Source organism: Primulina tabacum, chromosome 1 (assembly GCF_025594145.1).
Source record: "Primulina tabacum isolate GXHZ01 chromosome 1, ASM2559414v2, whole genome shotgun sequence".
Taxonomy (NCBI): Eukaryota; Viridiplantae; Streptophyta; class Magnoliopsida; order Lamiales; family Gesneriaceae; genus Primulina; species Primulina tabacum.
The window spans coordinates 2147980-2167036 of record NC_134550.1 but is presented as its reverse complement, the minus strand read 5'-3'; the positions used below and the strand labels follow the sequence as shown (position 1 = coordinate 2167036).

General features: G+C 33.0%; 2 protein-coding genes across 2 annotated transcripts; both read left to right on the top strand.

Annotated features, from left to right (window-relative positions):
• Positions 1-4526: 4526 nt before the first annotated feature.
• On the top strand, positions 4527-7389 carry LOC142556350 (SUMO-conjugating enzyme SCE1-like). The gene is made up of 5 exons (XM_075667837.1): positions 4527-4707; positions 4825-4908; positions 6543-6695; positions 6794-6907; positions 7165-7389. The coding sequence occupies exons 1-5, from the start codon at positions 4639-4641 to the stop codon at positions 7225-7227; spliced, it is 483 nt and encodes a 160-aa protein (XP_075523952.1). The 5' UTR covers positions 4527-4638; the 3' UTR covers positions 7228-7389.
• Positions 7390-15719: 8330 nt separating this feature from the next.
• LOC142515774 (ethylene-responsive transcription factor ERF011-like) lies at positions 15720-16763 on the top strand. Its single transcript, XM_075619818.1, has one exon. The coding sequence runs from the start codon at positions 16016-16018 to the stop codon at positions 16463-16465; it is 450 nt and encodes a 149-aa protein (XP_075475933.1). The 5' UTR covers positions 15720-16015; the 3' UTR covers positions 16466-16763.
• The last annotated feature ends 2294 nt before the right edge of the window (positions 16764-19057 follow it).

Sequence of the window (19057 nt, the reverse complement as noted above, 5' to 3'; positions counted from 1 at the left end):
GGGCGAATAGAGAGAAGAGTGTAGAGAGAGAGACGAAGAAAAATTCAAAGAGTTTTAGTGGAAGAGATTTTTCGTGGAGATAGTTTTTCGTGAAGGTGATTTTCGTGGGAGTTTTTCGTGCTGCTTCTCCTCTCTCGGTTAATATTCACTCACGTGTGCACGTTCAGGAATTCAGAGAAAACCTATTCAAGAGACGTGCTGTGAAGAGCGTGATAGAGTGTTGCTCTGAATGTTGAGAACATCTGCGGACAACATCTGGGAAGAAGTTGGCCGAAGATTGCTTCTCGTGGATTTACCTTTTTGGATCACGTTTTTTGCTTTCTTGTTTTAGTTTTATTCTGGTTGTTTGTTTTAGAAAGCATTTGTTTTCTCAACTTGTTGAGGAAATTGATTTTTGTCATAATCACTAGTGTTAGGTTTTTGTGAACGATTGATTTTTTTAGTGATTAATTTTTGCCATAAGGCACCGCACAAGTATTTATACTTGTACAAATTTAATCTAGTCCATTTAGTTATTGAAAGTGAATTTGTGTTGCAAAATATAATATTCCGCTGCATGTTGTCCGAGATGTTGTAACATCTGACACAACACTTAATTCTGATAAAACACAAATTTACTATTTTACATCGTATATTGATACTTTTATCATTTTGAGCATCTGTCGGACAAAATAATCCTAACAGTTTCTTCGTGACTAATCTTGTTTTTTCGGAGTAACGACCTGACATCAGAGAAATTATATTTGATGTTTACATTATTAATGTTATGTGAAATGTCAACATTATAAAAATAAAATAAAAATGGAACAGAAAAAGTATTGATTTATTATATTAATACCAAAATTCGATGGTTTATTTGACAAAAAGCTAAAACATACCAGGTTACAATTTTTTTTAGATTAAATATAATTTTACTGTTTGAAAAATTAATCCGAAATGGGAATTTGAGATAAATTTTTTGTTTAATTTTAAAAGATATCAGAATTTCATGATTAAGATATTTGGATTGGGAGAGGTAACAAAGATAATCAATCTCATTTAGGTTTCGTTGTCCATGGCATGAGAGAGATGTGGAAGTTGGCCACATTATTTGAAGGTGAAATATTAATATTTGGATTTCTTCTCTCTTTTTTTTTTTTATTTTTTTAAAAAAGAATAATGTTTGAATTTGTAAAATATTAATTACATTTAATGAGAAAATATGCAAGTCTTGTTATTTCTTACAATTTGGGCAGCGGTGGTGAGGGCCAATTTTCTGTACACATGTTAAGGAAAGTTAGGTTAAGTCCATGCTATCTAAGAGGGCACTTCCTCCACATGATTTGGATGGACAAGATTCACACACATATCTGATTTTTAAAAAAATAGTGGACCCCGTGTATGTTTGGCTAAATTTGGGCCCTTGATTCTATCATGTGGATAGTGCCCCTACATGTAGGATGGAATCAACCGGAAAGTTATGACATCTTAGTACCCTTTTACCATGTGGACAATGGAGTCCTATTTTGTCGGTACATATTATTTAACAGAGTAATAAGATTGGAATACTTTATTTGGATTATCCCTTCAGAGTTATTTGGTTCAAATTTTAAGATTATAAATGTTGGATAAATGAAGAGAAAAGAAGAGAAAGAGTGAGGAGTTGTAAAGGGAAGTGGGATGTCTTAATGTGACTTGTCCCACATTGAGAAATGAACTAAGTGAAGTTTCCCTAATAAGCTCCAAGTTGAGACAAGGGTTTAGACCCCAAGGAGGCGCGTGTTGTCGCGTGGCTGCGCGCGCTGCGCTGTTTCAGAAAAACATGCGCGTCCTTTGGCTTCAAAGAACATCTGTTCTTGGCTTCTTTTGCATCAAACAATGTGTTCTTTGGCTAGAATTGTGGCTCTTCAATGCATCCGGTCTGGAAAGACATGTCCTTTCATCACATCCAATGATCTCTTATAAATAGTCCTCACATTCATCACAATAAAGGTTTGAAAATTACATGTCATTTTGCTGCATTCATTGCTTCTTCTAATACTTGAAAGCTCTTGCATATTTTGTTCGCTGCATTCGAGATTTGTAGTGCTGCAAACTCTCGAATAGACGTCGTTGTATCTTGGGGACGATTGCCTGCAACGTATAGCACTTTATACGGGCAATTTTGTCTTGCGGAGAAAGGATCTTCCTTGCCTCGATTGCTCTTATTGTTGTTGTGGTTTGTTCGTGATTCAAGTTGCTGCGCTTTGCTCGTGTTTCAAGACATCCAACATATCCAGAGTAATATATCCATCAAACAACAAATACATTTAGTAATTGAAAGATAAAAAAACGTCGTAAATTTCACTCGTGGCGCGCATTTTGCACTTATAAACTTGAAAGTGTCTTTACTTTTCTGTGGAAGTTCATATATTATCGCGTCTAAGATTGGTTGGGAGTCACGTTCAAATTTTCTTATTTGCCTGCATTCTATATTGTCTAAAATTCTATTTTAGGGCCAGAACAGTCTCACAGGCCCGATTGCCCGGTCCTACGGTTGCCTGCAAAAACTTAATTTATCTTTAAAATTCTAGGGATAAATATCTTAAGATCTTTTTAAGTGATGATAAATGTGGAATGCTGATATTAAGTTACACTTTGTGAATGTGTAAAAATAGTTGGTCAAGAAGATCTCTCTCGCGTATGCACAAATGATGCAAATCAAGGATCCAAGTTTCACTGAAAAGACTTGAGTGAAAGCGTACGGATGCGACAGGGATGCGTCGAATGTCAAAGAAATCAAGGCAAAACTGCCCGTCAAAGTTGACCTGGCTTTTGTTATTCCCTGAATTTTATTTTCGAAAATTCACTCTAGATCCTTCTAGATGTGAGCTTCCAACTGAGCAACTTTTGGCCTTTCGGATGTCCATCTCCACCAGTCTTATATTACTTTGTTTCTCTTATTCTCTCTGTCTCCTGCTTGTCTGCTCCAGCTCGTGACAAAAGTTAAGGTACTTATTCAATTCGTCGATATAGTACCTTTGTGCTATGTTATTACTGGTTGTCCAGTTGTATATTAGGAAACAATGGTTTAACTTGATCCTCGAATTATATACCGGAGAGGGCGAATCTTTTTCAAATGCATTGTTTTTCATATAGGCCTCATTTGCTTTACTGTTTTCGTTCATTTGTTCTTGTTCGATCTCCTCTATCTGTTACAACGTTACACTACTTTATTCATCTTTCAAAAGCTGCGATATTTACTTAATTACATGTGTATCTTTCATTTTCTGATTTTTTTTAAAATTTTCCATCATGAGTGCTTATACGATATTGCACCATAGTTCCGTCAGATAAGCGTTATATCATCGATACATCGGAAAAATGATTAAATTAGCAACAACAAAAAAACTATTTAAAGCTGAAATTTCACAATATAGATAATTAAAATTGGAAAGAGTCAAATACATGTTACCAAATTTACATTTTTTCCTTATTTAGATAAGAAACGAGATTGGATGAACATATATTTACTGAAGTTTTTAGATGTAAATCTACACTATGATATTAATATGTATTTAATTAAATCGAAAACATGAAAGTGCAAAGATTAACTATTATTATTATTTTAAAAATTGAGGGCTCTTTAATTTATGCAAGGCCATTTTATATCAACAATTTTCAACGTCAAGAAGAAATTGTGTTTTGGTGCGCAACTACGGATAGTGGATGCGGGGTTCTCGTTACAAAAAAAATTAGATGGAATATCTTTAACTCCAAAAATAAAATCAAATTGTTAAAAATAATCTAATCGTAATTTTTTATTAATTCAATAACTATAATGAAGTTACCATTTTTTTATTGCAAAAAATTGTGTGAAACGGTCTCACGAATCGTATTTTGTGAGACAAATATCTTATTTGAGTCATCAATGAAAAAAATTATTTTTTATGTTAAGAGTATTACTTTTTACAGTAGATCTCTTGTGAGATGGTTTCACGAATCTTTATTTGTAATACGGGTCAATCCTACCGATATTCACAATAAAAAGTAATACTCTTAGCATAAAAAATAATAAGTTTTCATGGATGACCCAAATAAGAGATCCGTCTCACAAAATTCGACCCGTGAGACCGTCTCACACAAGTTTTTGTCTACTTTTTATTGTGAATATCGGTAGGGTTGACCCGTTTCACAAATAAAGATTCGTGAGACCGTCTCACAAGAGAACTACTCTCTGTTTATAACAACTGAAAAAACGCTTGTATTTCAATTATTATCAATAAATCTTTCTTTGAAAATATAATATTTTTGGATTTTCAAAGAATACAACAAATTTTAAAAAAACTGTTCAATTTTTAGAATAATTAACGAAATTCCTTTTTCACGCCAGAATTAAAGATCAAAAGTCGCGTTTCCTTTTCCACCTTTTCAGTTTTCCCCGAGAAGGTCCCCAGAAAAGATTCAAACTAATCCAACGCTTTCGGTCTTACTTTCTAATAGTCGCATGACGTTGCCAACCCTTATGCTGGATCAAATCTCAGCCGTCCGTTCTCAGATATATACATGAACCCCGAAGATCAAATCCAGTGCAAAAATCTATTCGCAATTTTCTCACTCTTTTTGTAGTCTGAAGGAATTTTGTTGAGATTGAAGAGTAATCTTCTGTTTTCGAGAACAATGTCTGGAGGAATCGCGCGAGGACGGCTCGCTGAAGAACGAAAAGCCTGGCGAAAAAATCATCCTCATGTTCGATTGTGACTTTTTTCGTATCTTGTTTTTTGTTTTTATTTTATTTTATTCATGTTCGTCGATTTGTTGTTTAATTCGGAACACTTTTTTGTGTCAAATGCCTTGGATTTCCAGGGTTTTGTGGCTAAACCGGAGATGCTGCCCGATGGTACAGTGAATTTGATGGTGTGGCACTGCACAATCCCTGGTAAGGCCGGGGTAAGTATTTTACGGTATCCTCCGATGTTATTTTGATCAGCATGTGATGCATTTCTTTGAACATTAGATATGTTTTCAGCATCCTTGGAGTTCTAGATTTAATGTCTAAATAACATATCTTTATACATGTACATGACTCATCAGAAGCGTGGTTACATACGATGCTGGCACTTGCTAACTGTTGACTGGGTAGGTCTCTTGTGAGACGGTCTCACGAATCTTTATCCGTTAGACGAGTCAACCCTACCGATATTTAAAATAAAAAATAATACTCTTAGCATAAAAAATATAACTTTTTCATGGATGACCCAAATAAGAGATCCGTCTCACAAAATACGACCCGTGAGACCGTCTAAGTTTTTGCCATGTTGATTATCATCTTCTCAAAACAATGATACCCAACTTTATCATCTGGTTGTCCCGTTTGGTTTCATAAGTTGTCCTGTGTTTCTGATTCGTTCTATAATTTGTCAAACTTGATCTTGGTATATGACTTTGCCTTTTAAATTTGTTTTTAGTCTTATTGTGCCGGAAATAGGAGAGCCCATGTGGTGCCGTCAGGCGTCAAGGGCTGTCATGACATCAAAAACGCCGACTCTGTCTAAACAAAATTAAAAACCCACAAAAAGCAAAGTTATAGGACTTAGACCTAACATTGACTAGTTAAACGACAAAAAACAGAAAACATGATAACCTAGAGGATTGATTTTCCCATATTATTATTTTGGTTAGCAGATTGTTTCTCTTTATTCTTCTAAACTCCTATGACTTCAGTTCGGGTAGGGCATTATGTGTTTCCTTGTGCTTTTTTGGTGGCAAACCATCTTTACGTGATGGCTTGGGAATATTTTTTTCTCTTTTCGCGCTCATCATATGATGAGGATGCAAGACATTGATTTTTTATGACCTTAGTTAGCTTAACGGTTTACTGGAATGAGCAACTTAACGGTCATGCAGTGCTCGTGTATCTTGATACCAATGGAAGATAAACAGTGTACCTTGTAATAGTAACACTTGGTTTGATTAACATAGTCGAACTGTTGAAGATATTAGTATGGTCATCTTATAGTGGTATGACTTCGTTCGATATGTTTATCTCAGTTATATGCATGTTTGTCTCAGTTACATGCTACTATAGCCAATTTTTATATTAACAAGCCAGATATCTAGATTTCTTTTTACATCCAAATATGGATGATAGCATATTGAATGAGAAAGTTCAATACATATAACCTTTTTGTTTTCGAGGAATGCGAAGTTCAATATTTATTTGATCAAAACCGACGAAGCATTACTTTCAGTTGTCCCTACGTGATTATGAGAAGTTCCATCTATCTTGAAGTATGCTTCAACTGCCCAAATTTTTTAGGGTAACATTTTGCCTGAGTTTGACTTGACAAAAGTGTATCACTAAAATCATTATGTGATAAATTAAGCCAGAGAAAAGAGGATATTCATTTTCTTGGCCACTCTTTAGGTTGAGATTGTTGAGTTCTAAGTGAAATTTCTGATTTGATGGAATGATGTTCGTAATTTCTTAGTTGATGGTTACTAGCAGTCACCATCTAGTCGTTAATTTGCTTGTCCCTAGCAGAATTGTTTCTTTGTGTGTTTAATTATAAAAAATCTTGCAGTCTGATTGGGAAGGAGGTTTTTACCCGCTTACGATGCACTTTAGTGAAGATTATCCGAGCAAGCCACCAAAGTGTAAATTTCCCCCAGGGTTTTTTCATCCTAATATATACCCGTCCGGAACCGTTTGCCTCTCAATCCTAAACGAGGATAGCGTATGTACAATTTTGTTGGTTTTAGCCTTGTGACAATTATTGGCTCACTGTTCACTTCATGTACTGCAAATCAGAACTGAACTTTTTTCTAATGTTAGGGGTGGCGACCTGCCATCACGGTGAAGCAAATTTTGGTGGGCGTCCAGGATTTGCTGGATCAACCAAATCCATCTGATCCAGCACAGACTGATGGGTACCAACTGTTTATCCAGGTACTAGAGCTTCTCTGACACATTACCTATATTATACATGTTGCGTGCATAATACTTATTTTGAACATTTTTCGAAGTCGATAATCATCAGGAATGATGAAGTCCATTTGGAGCATATAAATATGCGAGAATCATAATTAGTTGAAAGGATAGGCAGGCTAACACTGGGAACGCTATTAGCTACTTATTATCTTCGAGTATATAGCGTTTCGAATTCGGTGTTGGCTAGGTTTTATTCACTCGCTATCTGCATGCAGGATGCTGTCGAGTACAAGAAGAGAGTTCGGCAGCAGGCCCAGCAGTATCCACCTCTTATTTAAATGAATACTTATTTTTTTCAAACCGTCAAAGCTTCTACAAAGCTGTTTCTCGTAAAGGTTCTTGAATCTACTGTGTCCGACATTGATTGCGAAGGAAAGTGTAGCACGGCGAGTCGGTTTAAACAGTGTTTGATGATATGAAAGATGGTGCTTTTGATGTTGTGTGCTGGTTTAATACTGTGTTTTTGGGCATAAATTGAAATTTGTGTGCTGTTTAATTCAGCTCCTACCCTTTTCACAATCTAATTCGTGCTGAATAATGTTCCTCAAATATTTAATCAGTACCATAAAAATGTATATTACTTGAATACAGGTTGAAGCAACTGATAAAAAACATACAATCTTCAAAGATAGAGCGAGCACCATAGCTTCAAAATTATGCTAAAAGCAAAGTAATTTGATGTGCTAAAGCAAAAAAAAAAAATTGTATTTTCCAGAGATGGAAAAGAATTTAAAATTCAAAACAAATTTCTTTTTCATGAGTAAGGTATCTTATCCTTGGATTTTATTTTAGTACGAGAACCCATTAAATTTTTTAATCCGAAAACGAAATCACCTTTTAAATTACATCATCACTTCAAAGATCAGGTGATTCAATTTGATTTCAACTCCCTGATCTAATTATTAGTTTAACAACATATAATAGGAGCAAATTTTTTAAAAGGCTCTACTACGTGTGTTTTCTTATAAATAATAATAGCCATCTCTCCTGTATTTCGGCTTAGGGGAATGCTATTTTATAAAAAAAACGCGCAGTCGGACACGTTTCCTAAAATTTTCTCTATATATACAATAACATGACTTGATCAAATTAACTTCAATTTTGTAGCAAATCAAGTAAAATACAATCAATTTTTTCGAATTCATCTATCCAATCACAACCTTAATCATTATATATACGCAGACCTTATTTCCTTTTGATTTTTTTTATTGCATCTCTATTTTATGCATTGTATTTAAATTTAGTGCATGACCATTGATTTCTTCACCAACTATTGACTTTATCTGCATCGGAAGTTGTACGTGGGCGGCAACATGTCTCATTCTCAAACTTACTTCTACCCGAGGGTTCGGGTATGTGCAAGAAAATTGAACCTTTTTTTTTTTTTTGCGGGAAGGTGGTGGGGAGGAAATTAAACATTAATGTACATTAAATTAAAATAATATTAAATTCTTTGAATCAAGACAATTAACATAAAAAACACGTTTTAATATTGTATTGGGATTTGCTAAATGACTTTATTAATGATTTTGATGTCCTTTTAATTTGGGTTCAAAAGTTGGGACTAAATCATTGAATTGAATCTGATCTTATTTAGAAAAGATTTGTTGATTCCCTGTAACTTTCTGCAACATGGGTACTGTTAAATACTACATATAACTGCCAACCACTGTTCTTGAAGATTCCCATATTTACAATCTTATATAACTTGAATCTAATCGAATTCAGAATTTTTTTTTTAAAAAAAATCTGATTAAATTAATTTCATGGGGTTTTGCGGTGATACTTTCGATGGAGTATGAATTATCGCAAGGGCAGATCTAATGTCCTGCGGGAATTTTGTGCCATTTTTTGTAAAAAATAATTAATCCAATAATTTTTAAATGATCCAAGTATTAAAAATATTAACATACTATTGAGTGAATTAATGAAATTCTTAACAAATATGAACTTTTTTCGATTTGTATTGAATATTCGAGATATTAGTTTGTTTGATAAAATTTGGGTGTGATGTATTAATTAATGTTATTGTTAATTGCGTGTTGGGATTATTAATTAATTTTTACTCAATCTTTTTAATATTGAGTTGAATATTTTATAAGAATGTTCTTACATGTATTGGAAAGATAGGAATGAAGATGAAATAATGAGTATTGGACTAATTTGATTCAATAGTTTCTATTTGGGTATTTCTTAGTCAAATTGGACAATTATTTTGCATGAATTATTTCTTATCTATGATAAACTTATTGGGATAATGACAAAAATTGAAACAAAATTTTGCCCACCAGATTAAAAGTTTCTGACTACGCTCATTAATTATTGGATCTCAAAATAAACGAGGATTCAAGATGTAACATACGCAGTGTGGTACAGAAACCGCATGTTTCGTTGGAGATAAAATAGCAAAATTGGTCCTATAACTTGGCTTGTTAGTTGTGATTTTGGAAATCTGATTAGTCGAATTTAAGTCTTATTTTGATAATTTTGTTTCTATCGATCGAGTCTAGGTGTTGATGTGATTCTTAATATTGTTTATGGGTGCTGATCATTGCCTGTTGTAGTTGGTAGGGGGAGTTCAACTACGGTTTAGTTCTGTTTTAGATAAAAATTCGAATCAAACCATATTATATCGGTTTTATTAAATTTTAAACAAAATAATACCATGAATTTTGATTTGGTTTGGTTTGAATAATTTAGTTTAAATTTTTGAGTATCATGATGAATTAGTACATGAGATATTGTAACTAAGAAAAAATAGCATCTGACATTTGATAGAATTTGAGTGAATAAATTATCAATATAATTGTATTGTTAGAAAGCACACTTATAATAGATTAAAAACTGAATATGGAAAACCACTGGAAATTGAATGTTGATGCATGTTTCAATCTTAACTCTCAATCATTCGGCATTGCAGGTATTGTTAGGGGGTCTAACGGGGAGGCCATCTTGGCTTTTGGTCGACAGATCAACCAACCACCGTCAGTACTTGGGGCAGAGCTTCTAGCCATCAAATATGGAATTCTAGAACTCAAGGAACAGAATCTCACTTCGGTAACCTTAGAAACTGACTCCCTTCTCTCAAAGCAAGCAGTCGTTGGTGAGGAGGATTACCTAGATTACGAAGGAATATGGATTTCTGAAATCAAAGAGATGATGAAAAGCGTAGCAGTGGATAATCTTGTCCATGTTAGAAGATCGGCTAATGTAATTGCTAACACGTTAGCTTCTTTTTCTTCTTCCTCTCCTATACCATTTACTTGGGTGAACGGTGAGTTTTCAACTTGGTTGACTAAGCTTGTAAACTAGTAAACATTTTTCTCCTTTGATTTGAATAAATTACAAGCTCTTGTCAAAAAAAAAAAAAAAAAACTGAAAATAAAATGAAATATTTCTATACCCAATCAGAATATATTTGTATTAGTACAAAACTAACTTATAACAGAATGCAAACTAAAAATCAAATGAAATATTTCTATACTCAAGAAAAATCACACCAAATTAACAAATTTTATCACATAATTTTTTATATTAATATAATTGGTTTGATTCAGTTTATTTTTATCCAATACTCGAACCAGACCATCTTTCGATTTGGTTGATTTTAAAATAAACCCAAACGATAATGGCAAAAACTTGTTTGAAACGGTCTCACGTGTCGTAGTTTGTGAGACGTATCTCTTATTTGGGTCATCCATGAAAAAGTATTACTTTTTATGCTAAGAATATTACTAGGGTTGACCCATATCACATATAAAGATTCGCGAGACCATCTCACAAGAGACCTGTTCAACTATAATTGACTGAAAACTGATCCAAACAATGTGGTTTGACTTTGTTTAAACAATTTGAGAAGAAAAATTATCAGACTAAATTAAATTTGATTAGTTAGAAGATTGATCACGGTTAAAACTTCCAAAGACCAGTTTCAATATTTTCCTCTCATATAAATACCAAACTAAAATATACTAAATGCGTTGGAATAAAAGATGCGAGTGAATTTCATCTCAAATCCATTGTATTCATTTGGTTCAAAATTAGAATGAAGAATTTGAAATATCTTATTTTAGTCAATTTATGCTTCAATTTCAAATCCACTCCCAAAACCAATCTTTTCAAAGACAAGTATTTCAAATACATTCTTTTTACAAATCTAAATTCATTAGTCCAAACATAGTCAGGTCATTAACTACATACATTAGAGTGGATGTTCCCAATGCATTATTATTTCTTATTTTCGAGAAAATTAATTGTGAGTAGGATTATTTGTTTACAATTGTAAGTTCGAGACAAGAAATAATAAATGGAGTATATTATTCGAACATTGACTTTGCTACCTGTAATGCCTGAAGTAATATCACAAGTTGTTGATTTAGTAATATGAGATTACTAAATAATTAATGATTTTTAAAGAATGAAATATGACATATGTTGGTCATATGAAGTCCAAATTATTTGAAATTTGGATATAACGTAGAAAACTCAAAGATATAGAAGTTGCATGTTTTGAGTTTTGAAAAATTTGATCGTTTGACTGGTCCAAAATGAAATACCGGTGTTAAAATGTTAAATATTATATATTATATTATATTATTTTATTTTATTTTATTTTATTAATATAATATAATATAATATTTTTTTTTAAAAAAAAAGGGAAAATTGAAAACGTGAGGCGCACCACAGAAGCAACAGAAAGCGAGGCTCAGAGAGAAGAAAAAAAATAGTATACAGTTTTAAATTTTATTTTCGATCGTGCGACTTATCGGTTTATCCAATTGATGAATCGACTTCAGTCCTGAAATCGTTGACACGAGGTCTTCGATTTGAGGTATAAATTTTATAGTTTTGGTGATGTTTGAAATTCGTAGATTTCTGAAATAAATCTGATAAATTGTTAAATCATACTGAAATTGAAGATTGTTGAATAGTGTATGATTTTAACGAAGTAGAGAAGATTATAATGGTGTTATTTTGAATTATTCCTAATTTATTATAATTAGGGATTTTTAATCGTTGGGCTGAGATTGGAGAGTGGTTTGTCAGTTGTTATTAATTCTGATTATATATTCGGAGTCTATGAAGTATAGGCTAAACGTTGATATAAAGTTTTCGTAAATTGACGGATGTTGTAAAATAGCCTATTATTTGAAGTTAATTAATTAGGGTGTATTTGATGGTAGTATTGTGAATTAAATACACCAGAATATTAAATTGTTGAACAATACGAATTTATAATCGAGTTTTATATTTTGTTGAATTAATTGTTGTTGGGCTATTTGATGTTATATATTGAGGCTGTTATAACTGTGTTGATACGGTGACAATGATCTGATAATTATTGTTGAATTATTTAGATATATCACAAGCCTCATGATCAAAGAGATAGCCAGATTGTATATATACTCGATTATCAGGTACGTGTTGACGTACGAGCATATGTTGTTATTGTTTAGTATTGATGAATACTATTGTGTTGAACGATGATAAATCAACGGAATTGGGTGATTTGGTATTATATTTGTTGTTGTTTATTATTGTTGATATTGTTGACTATCGTTGTTGGGAGACGTCTCGTTGATGTTGTTACGTTGATGTTGTTCGTTCAACGATATTGTTGTCGCCGGTGTTGGGGTGCGACGTATCGTTGATGTTATTCGTTCGACGATATTGCTGTCGCCGGTGTTGGGGTGCGACGTATCGTCGATGTTGTTGTTCGTTCGACGATATTGCTGTCGCCGGAGTTGGGGTGCGACGTATCGTCGATGTTATTGTTGCAGTGTGATGTTGTTGAGGTTATTGATGGCTGATTGTCCAGAAACGGCAAAAGGGGTATTTCTGTTATCATTTCAGTTATATATTATGTTGTTAATATAACTGTTATGTATTGCGATGATGATTGTTGTATATGCTCACCCTTTGGGGGCTGTTTCTGTTGGACAGGTTACAGAACTATGCCATGAGACAGGATAGTGGTGAAGGACTACGTGTGTCTAGTCAAACAGTCCTGTAGTTGATAGTAGATAGAAACAGTATAGCTTATTGTCTTATTTGAGTTATGTGTGTATGTATTTATTATACTGTTTCTACTGCACTGACGTAGATAGTGTGGTGATTGCACTATTTTGTCGTATATGCATTATATTATTACGTCGTCGAAAAGAAAAGTTTTATGCATATGACGTCACATATTTTATGATTACGTGGCGAGGTTTGGGGCGTCACATTTGGTGGTATCAGAGCATATGTTAGATGTCTGGGATGGTTAGGAGTTGGGTTTGTGATGAGGGAGTTGGATGACGATATTATCTGCGTGTGTCTGTGCATTTGACTTTTTATTGATGATTTCTCGATATGATTGATTGTTCTTTAGTTGCGTGTACTTTCGTGCGAAAGGTGTGATGATGATTACTGGATTGTAATTGTTAAAGGTTATGATTAACAATTTGATTTCCAGTGATGACAGCTAGAGAACAAGTACATCCACACGAGGAAACAGACGAGGTTGACAGTGGATTTGGACAGATAAATCCATTGCCACCTCCTCCTATGGGACAGGCACCTGCAGATCAGCCTTTATTGCCTGGTGAGTTGACTTTGGCACAGTTCAGCAGTTATCTTCCGCCGAGATTTGATAGTTCTGAGACTGGTGAGCGAGCCGAGGAGTGGATTGAGAGGATAGAGCAGATATTTGTGACCGCTCCGTGTGCTAGGTCTGCTTGGTTACGATTGGCTACATTTCAGCTTTCGAGGAATGTATTATTGTGGTGGCAGACGACTGAGGCCGGATAAAAAAGAAAACTGAAAAAATGTGCTGAAAATCACGATTTAATTAAAAAATCAAATGATTGTTCAAGGATAAAATTTGTAACAATTTAATATTCAACATTTAATCTTACTATTTGATTCCTTTAAGTCTAGATGTTGACTTTTAACACATACATGATTAATCAAAATTAAAATTGGCCATTGGTTCATGAATTGCGAGCCATAATTACTAAACATCGGCTTCCTGTTTTAACTGAGAGTGCTCCTTTGAAACTCTTGTTTCCTACAAAATAAAAATAAAATAAAAACCATTGTTTTCCATCGAACAATCCATATTATTCTCGTTTAAATTATAATTTCCCAAATCATTATAATGAATAATTTAATAATTGAGAAAAATAGATTTCTGATTTTGTAATTTATAGGTTTTTCAATTTTGATCATGTTTTCAGTTAATTTCCATTAAGTTGCATTTTTTCCCCTCATTTTTTAGTCATTTTTCATCGAAATGTTGATATGACATTAAACACGCCAGCAATGTCCGTAGTCAAGCCAATAATTTTCGGTAACACACCATCGTTTTCTGATGTCACATTATTATTCCAGTAAATGACTAAAACTGAGGGAAAATGCGAATTAGTGGACTTAGACCTTAAATCGACCTACAACAAAATAAAAAATAGAAAACATGCCAAAAATATAAATTTCTCTTTAATAATCTTCCTTAGTTGCTCTTTCAAGCTTATAGTGGACGAAGATTTTATACTAATGACCTTATTAAATGAAATGCATTTCAAATATTTCTTTGAAGTCATATAATAAGCAGGAATAACCAAATAAATATGGTAGAATATATAGTATTAATTGAAAAAATGCAAAAAAAAATAATAATCTAGATTTCGGTACATCTATGGTTGTAGTCCAGAACACAGTAATTCCTCTCTATTTCATAAAACAATTATCGTTCTATTTTATATTTTTATGTCATCATTTCACAATATCTCTTTATTTCATGGTACATTAATATACAAAATTTTTATTATATTTCTAGAGTACCTACAGTAATTTAAAGAAATTAAGAGCCTCAACAAATTAAAGCCACCCCATAATATCTAATATTCAATTATTATAATAAAAATAAAATATGGTAAGAAAAAAATGGATAATTAATTCCACACAATTTTACATGAACCATTCGTCAGTTAGTCCCACTGAGTCGGCAGACCAGTTTGGAGGACTTACTTCTGAATTTTGAACATGTCAACAGCATAAAAAAAAAGAAAAAAAAAGTAGCTATCACTTGAGATTAAATTAATTTTTTATTTTCATATTATTAATTATGTATATATTTAAAATTTACAAATCCCTTACAAGTCAATTGGTATTCCAATTTTATTGTAATAACTAAATCGTATGAAAGATATTTATATATAAATTTGTACATATATCCTGTGTGTGTGTAATAAACAAAATGCAAGTCCAAGTCAAGTCACAAGGGTATCTTTCAATTTGCCGACCACCGACCTAACCCCCCCTTCATCTAAATTCTTAACCAAAAAATTATAGAAAGTAAATAGTTTTTGATGTTCTGAGGATTAAGTATTTGATGATGAATTCTGTAGTATTACAAAAATTTTATTTCAAATGAAATTAATTTATCTTAATCATTAGATCCACTACTCATTTTATAAGTTTCAAGTTTTGACTTCCAATATTAGATTACAAAAAAATTAAAAAATTAAAAATGATTTCCCGAAAATTCTCTATCTGATCTTCAAGCCAAACATTAATAAATAATAAATAATTTTAGAATATTTCATTTGTAATTTAATATAAATACAAAAAATTAATTCACCTACTGAATTCCAATATCTGAAATCCTATCCATAAAATATAATGCTTGATTAACTACCATATAAAAAGAAAAGAAGAAGGGCTGACGTTGTAAAGATGCTTACACCGATACATACACATAGGCCCCAAGCAGTGTACTGTCTATATATATATAGGAGGGGAGAGAGAGAGAGAGCGTAAATGATGGAAAGAGAAGAAGATTTGTGGCGGTGTCGGTGCATTTTGTAAGCTAGTTTTTGCTCATTAAACTTGCTTTTAAGGATAAACTAACGTGTCTGTACGCCCAGATGACAAGAACCTTGATCCTCAAGCCGCAGCCAACGCCAGATTTCACAGCTCTTCGCATGCCTCACGTTGCTATTTCTGTCTTTTCTTGAAGCCTTTCTCCTATTTAACCGGGACCCTGTACTACCAAGATATCAAGAAGAGGGTTTTCTTGCAGACATGGAGGGTGGCAGCGCGAGCAGGGCGGCGGGACGGAGGAGGAGCGACAAGCCATACAAGGGCATAAGGATGCGGAAGTGGGGCAAGTGGGTGGCGGAGATAAGGGAGCCCAACAAACGATCGAGGATTTGGCTAGGGTCTTACTGCTCCCCAGTGGCGGCGGCGAGGGCCTACGACACGGCTGTGTACTACCTCCGCGGGCCGACGGCTAAGATGAATTTCCCGGACGAGCTGTCAGCCGGGGGGCTGCAGGACCTCTCCGCCGAGTCCATAAGGAGGGTGGCGGCAGAGGTCGGTGCTAGGGTGGACGCGCTGCAGAGCGTCGGCAAGAGGGAACATGCAACGAATCAACAGCCGCTGAAGCCCTCTTTGTTCCAAGATGAGATCGATCTGAACAAGGAGCCGGAGCCAGAGCCAGAGCCTGAAGACACATCTGGTGAATATTGGTGAAGATCTGGAAAAATTCAAGATATATATATCTATATATAGATTATGTAATCGTATATGTCTCTTCTTTAATTCTTCTTGTTGTTGTTGGTCTTAATTGATGTTAATTTGTAGTAGAGTTTTATCAGAGGGCGTGTGACGGTACAATTAACATGCACCTCGTAGTTTTAATTTGGATACAACAGTTTCCTTGAATATATAAATTCCCACAATGTTAGAAGTGGGTGATAATTATTGTTAATAATGTAATAATTAATGTTTTGAAAAGGGCATCGAGTGAAAAATATTATATTGCATGTGATGGCAGGTGTCGATGATGATTGGGGGAGTGGGGATCCGAGTGATGGAGGGGGGGCGGAGGAACAGCCATGGCCCTACCGATGCAAGCTCCAGTTGGGTGCAAGTGGATTTTTGGATTTGTTTCATGTTTCCTCAATATGAATCTTGTGTTAATCTCGATTGCATCTCTTTCGTTATTAGTTCGGTTTTATTCAACTAATTTTCAGTTTTTTTTTTTATTTTAGTTTTTCTTAGATCGGATATTTCAGCAATGTTTGTTTATAGTCACATTAGTTATTTTAAATGACGTTTTATGGCACCATAAAAAAATAAATAAGGTAAAAAAAAACTGTAAATTAATAGAGGAATGCCCTAAATTGAGATAGCCTGGTCAAATATGTGAAACATGTGAGTGAATGAATATATGGGAATTTTATACAAAAATATTCTACAACTTGATTTTAGTTTTGTTGTCGGTTCAAAATTTGGTTTTTACTATATGCTTGTTTTTTACTTTAAGTGAAGTGTTAGTATGATATCAAACATATCAACAAGATCTACGGTCTTGATAGTAACACGTCACATTAGGAATAATACACGTCAGTATTCTAACAAAAAATGATTTCAGTGAAAAATAAATAAAAGAGCAAATAATATGACAAAAACTAAATTTAATTTAATTACTTAAAATGACAAAAAATGATGCCAATTTAGTTATTTTTCCAAATTGTAATTTCAAGATATCTCAGATGAATTTGTTTTTCCAAAAAATAATAATAATAAATATGTATTTAGAAACTGGGGTCTTGTTTTAAACTGGTTTCAACTTTATTATCATAAAATATTTTATCGCAGATTCAATTGAATAATGCCTAAATAAATTGACCTACCGCGGTGAACATTGTTTTATAAGATCTCAAGATGATTAAGCAGACCATATATATTAAGGCATAGTTTAGTACACATGATAGGGTAAACATATGATATATAATATAAGGATAAGTTAATGATAAATAAGATGTAGGATATTATATTTAAGGTTTGGTATGATTTTAATAAGAGTGATTAAATTTATATATTAGATTGTAATGACAAAATTAACCTTATCATAATAAATTTTATAATTTCAAAGTTGTTGCTTGAGTTCATATTTTTTGCTTGCATGATTTATTTATTTTTATCTAATTTTATATATTATATATTATGATAATTGAGCCATTGATTTTGTGATTCAAGTCAAATATCAATTTTTAAAGTTAATCGAGTGATACTAATAATTTTATTGATATTTATAAAAATTATTTATATAATTATCTCGAATTCATTTATACAGTTATCATATTATATAATATATAAAAATAAATAAAAATATTTATTTGATTTTAATTTCTACCTACTAGCACAGATTTATAAAAATCATTTATAAATTGAGGGCAATTAAGTCATTTGTAGTGTATTTTATCATTAAATTAAAATTATCACACCTAATAGAAAGGACATTTTATCCTTCTAAAAAATTATTTATCAAGGGCCCATGATAATATATTGGGCTTTTTAAAAAGGTACCAAACATGGGATAAAGAGGATTATTTATCAATCTCTCCCTTATCCCATGTACCAAACTATGCCTAAGTATATATAGACGAGAACTTAGGAATATATTTCAAGTTAATATTTTTTATAATAGTATTTCGGTTCATGTTGATTGAAATCTTATAGTGTGCTATAAAATAAGTCACGCCAACTCCTTAGATTGTCTATATTTCTGTATGTATTTAGAATTTAAGATAGAGATCAATTTGGTGTAGTGTGATTAGCTACATCTCAATCGTCTGTCGGCATATTTTCGTTTCATTTAAATAATATAAATAAATAAATATATATATATTATTGTGTAAGTTTGCAACAGTAAATGAACTTTTAATGTCGAACTTCCAATATAAGGTAAGCTGATTAACTGGAGTGGCTTGGAAAATAATTAAGCCCATGCGTGATGCATCATCCTAAAGTGACATTTAGATGTTTGTATAATTTCTATTTTTCAAAATGTATACATATGTACATAAAAAGGGATGGATTCATGAATTTTGTTGAGGACAGCAAACCAGAAATCACACGCGCACATATACATACATATATATATATATATATATATGTATATATATGCATGTATGTATGATACTCACGGAAAATTTAAGGTCCGATTCCGGCAAACGTCACTAATACAGACGCAGGGTTTTGAAATGGTCCTGAGCCTGAAATCACGAAGAAGACCGTTAGAAGGGGGCCAGGAGGGTGTCCTGGCGTAGCCCCTCC

What these genes read in the sequence shown, in the direction of transcription:
- LOC142556350 (XM_075667837.1), top strand. Translation starts at nt 4,639, where the DNA reads ATGTCTGGAGGAATCGCGCGAGGACGGCTCGCTGAAGAACGAAAAGCC. An exon ending in GGCGAAAAAATCATCCTCAT is followed by an intron (nt 4,708 to 4,824) that starts GTTCGATTGTGA and finishes TTGGATTTCCAG; the next exon opens with GGTTTTGTGGCTAAACCGGA. An exon ending in GGTACCAACTGTTTATCCAG is followed by an intron (nt 6,908 to 7,164) that starts GTACTAGAGCTT and finishes ATCTGCATGCAG; the next exon opens with GATGCTGTCGAGTACAAGAA.
- LOC142515774 (XM_075619818.1), top strand. Translation starts at nt 16,016, where the DNA reads ATGGAGGGTGGCAGCGCGAGCAGGGCGGCGGGACGGAGGAGGAGCGAC.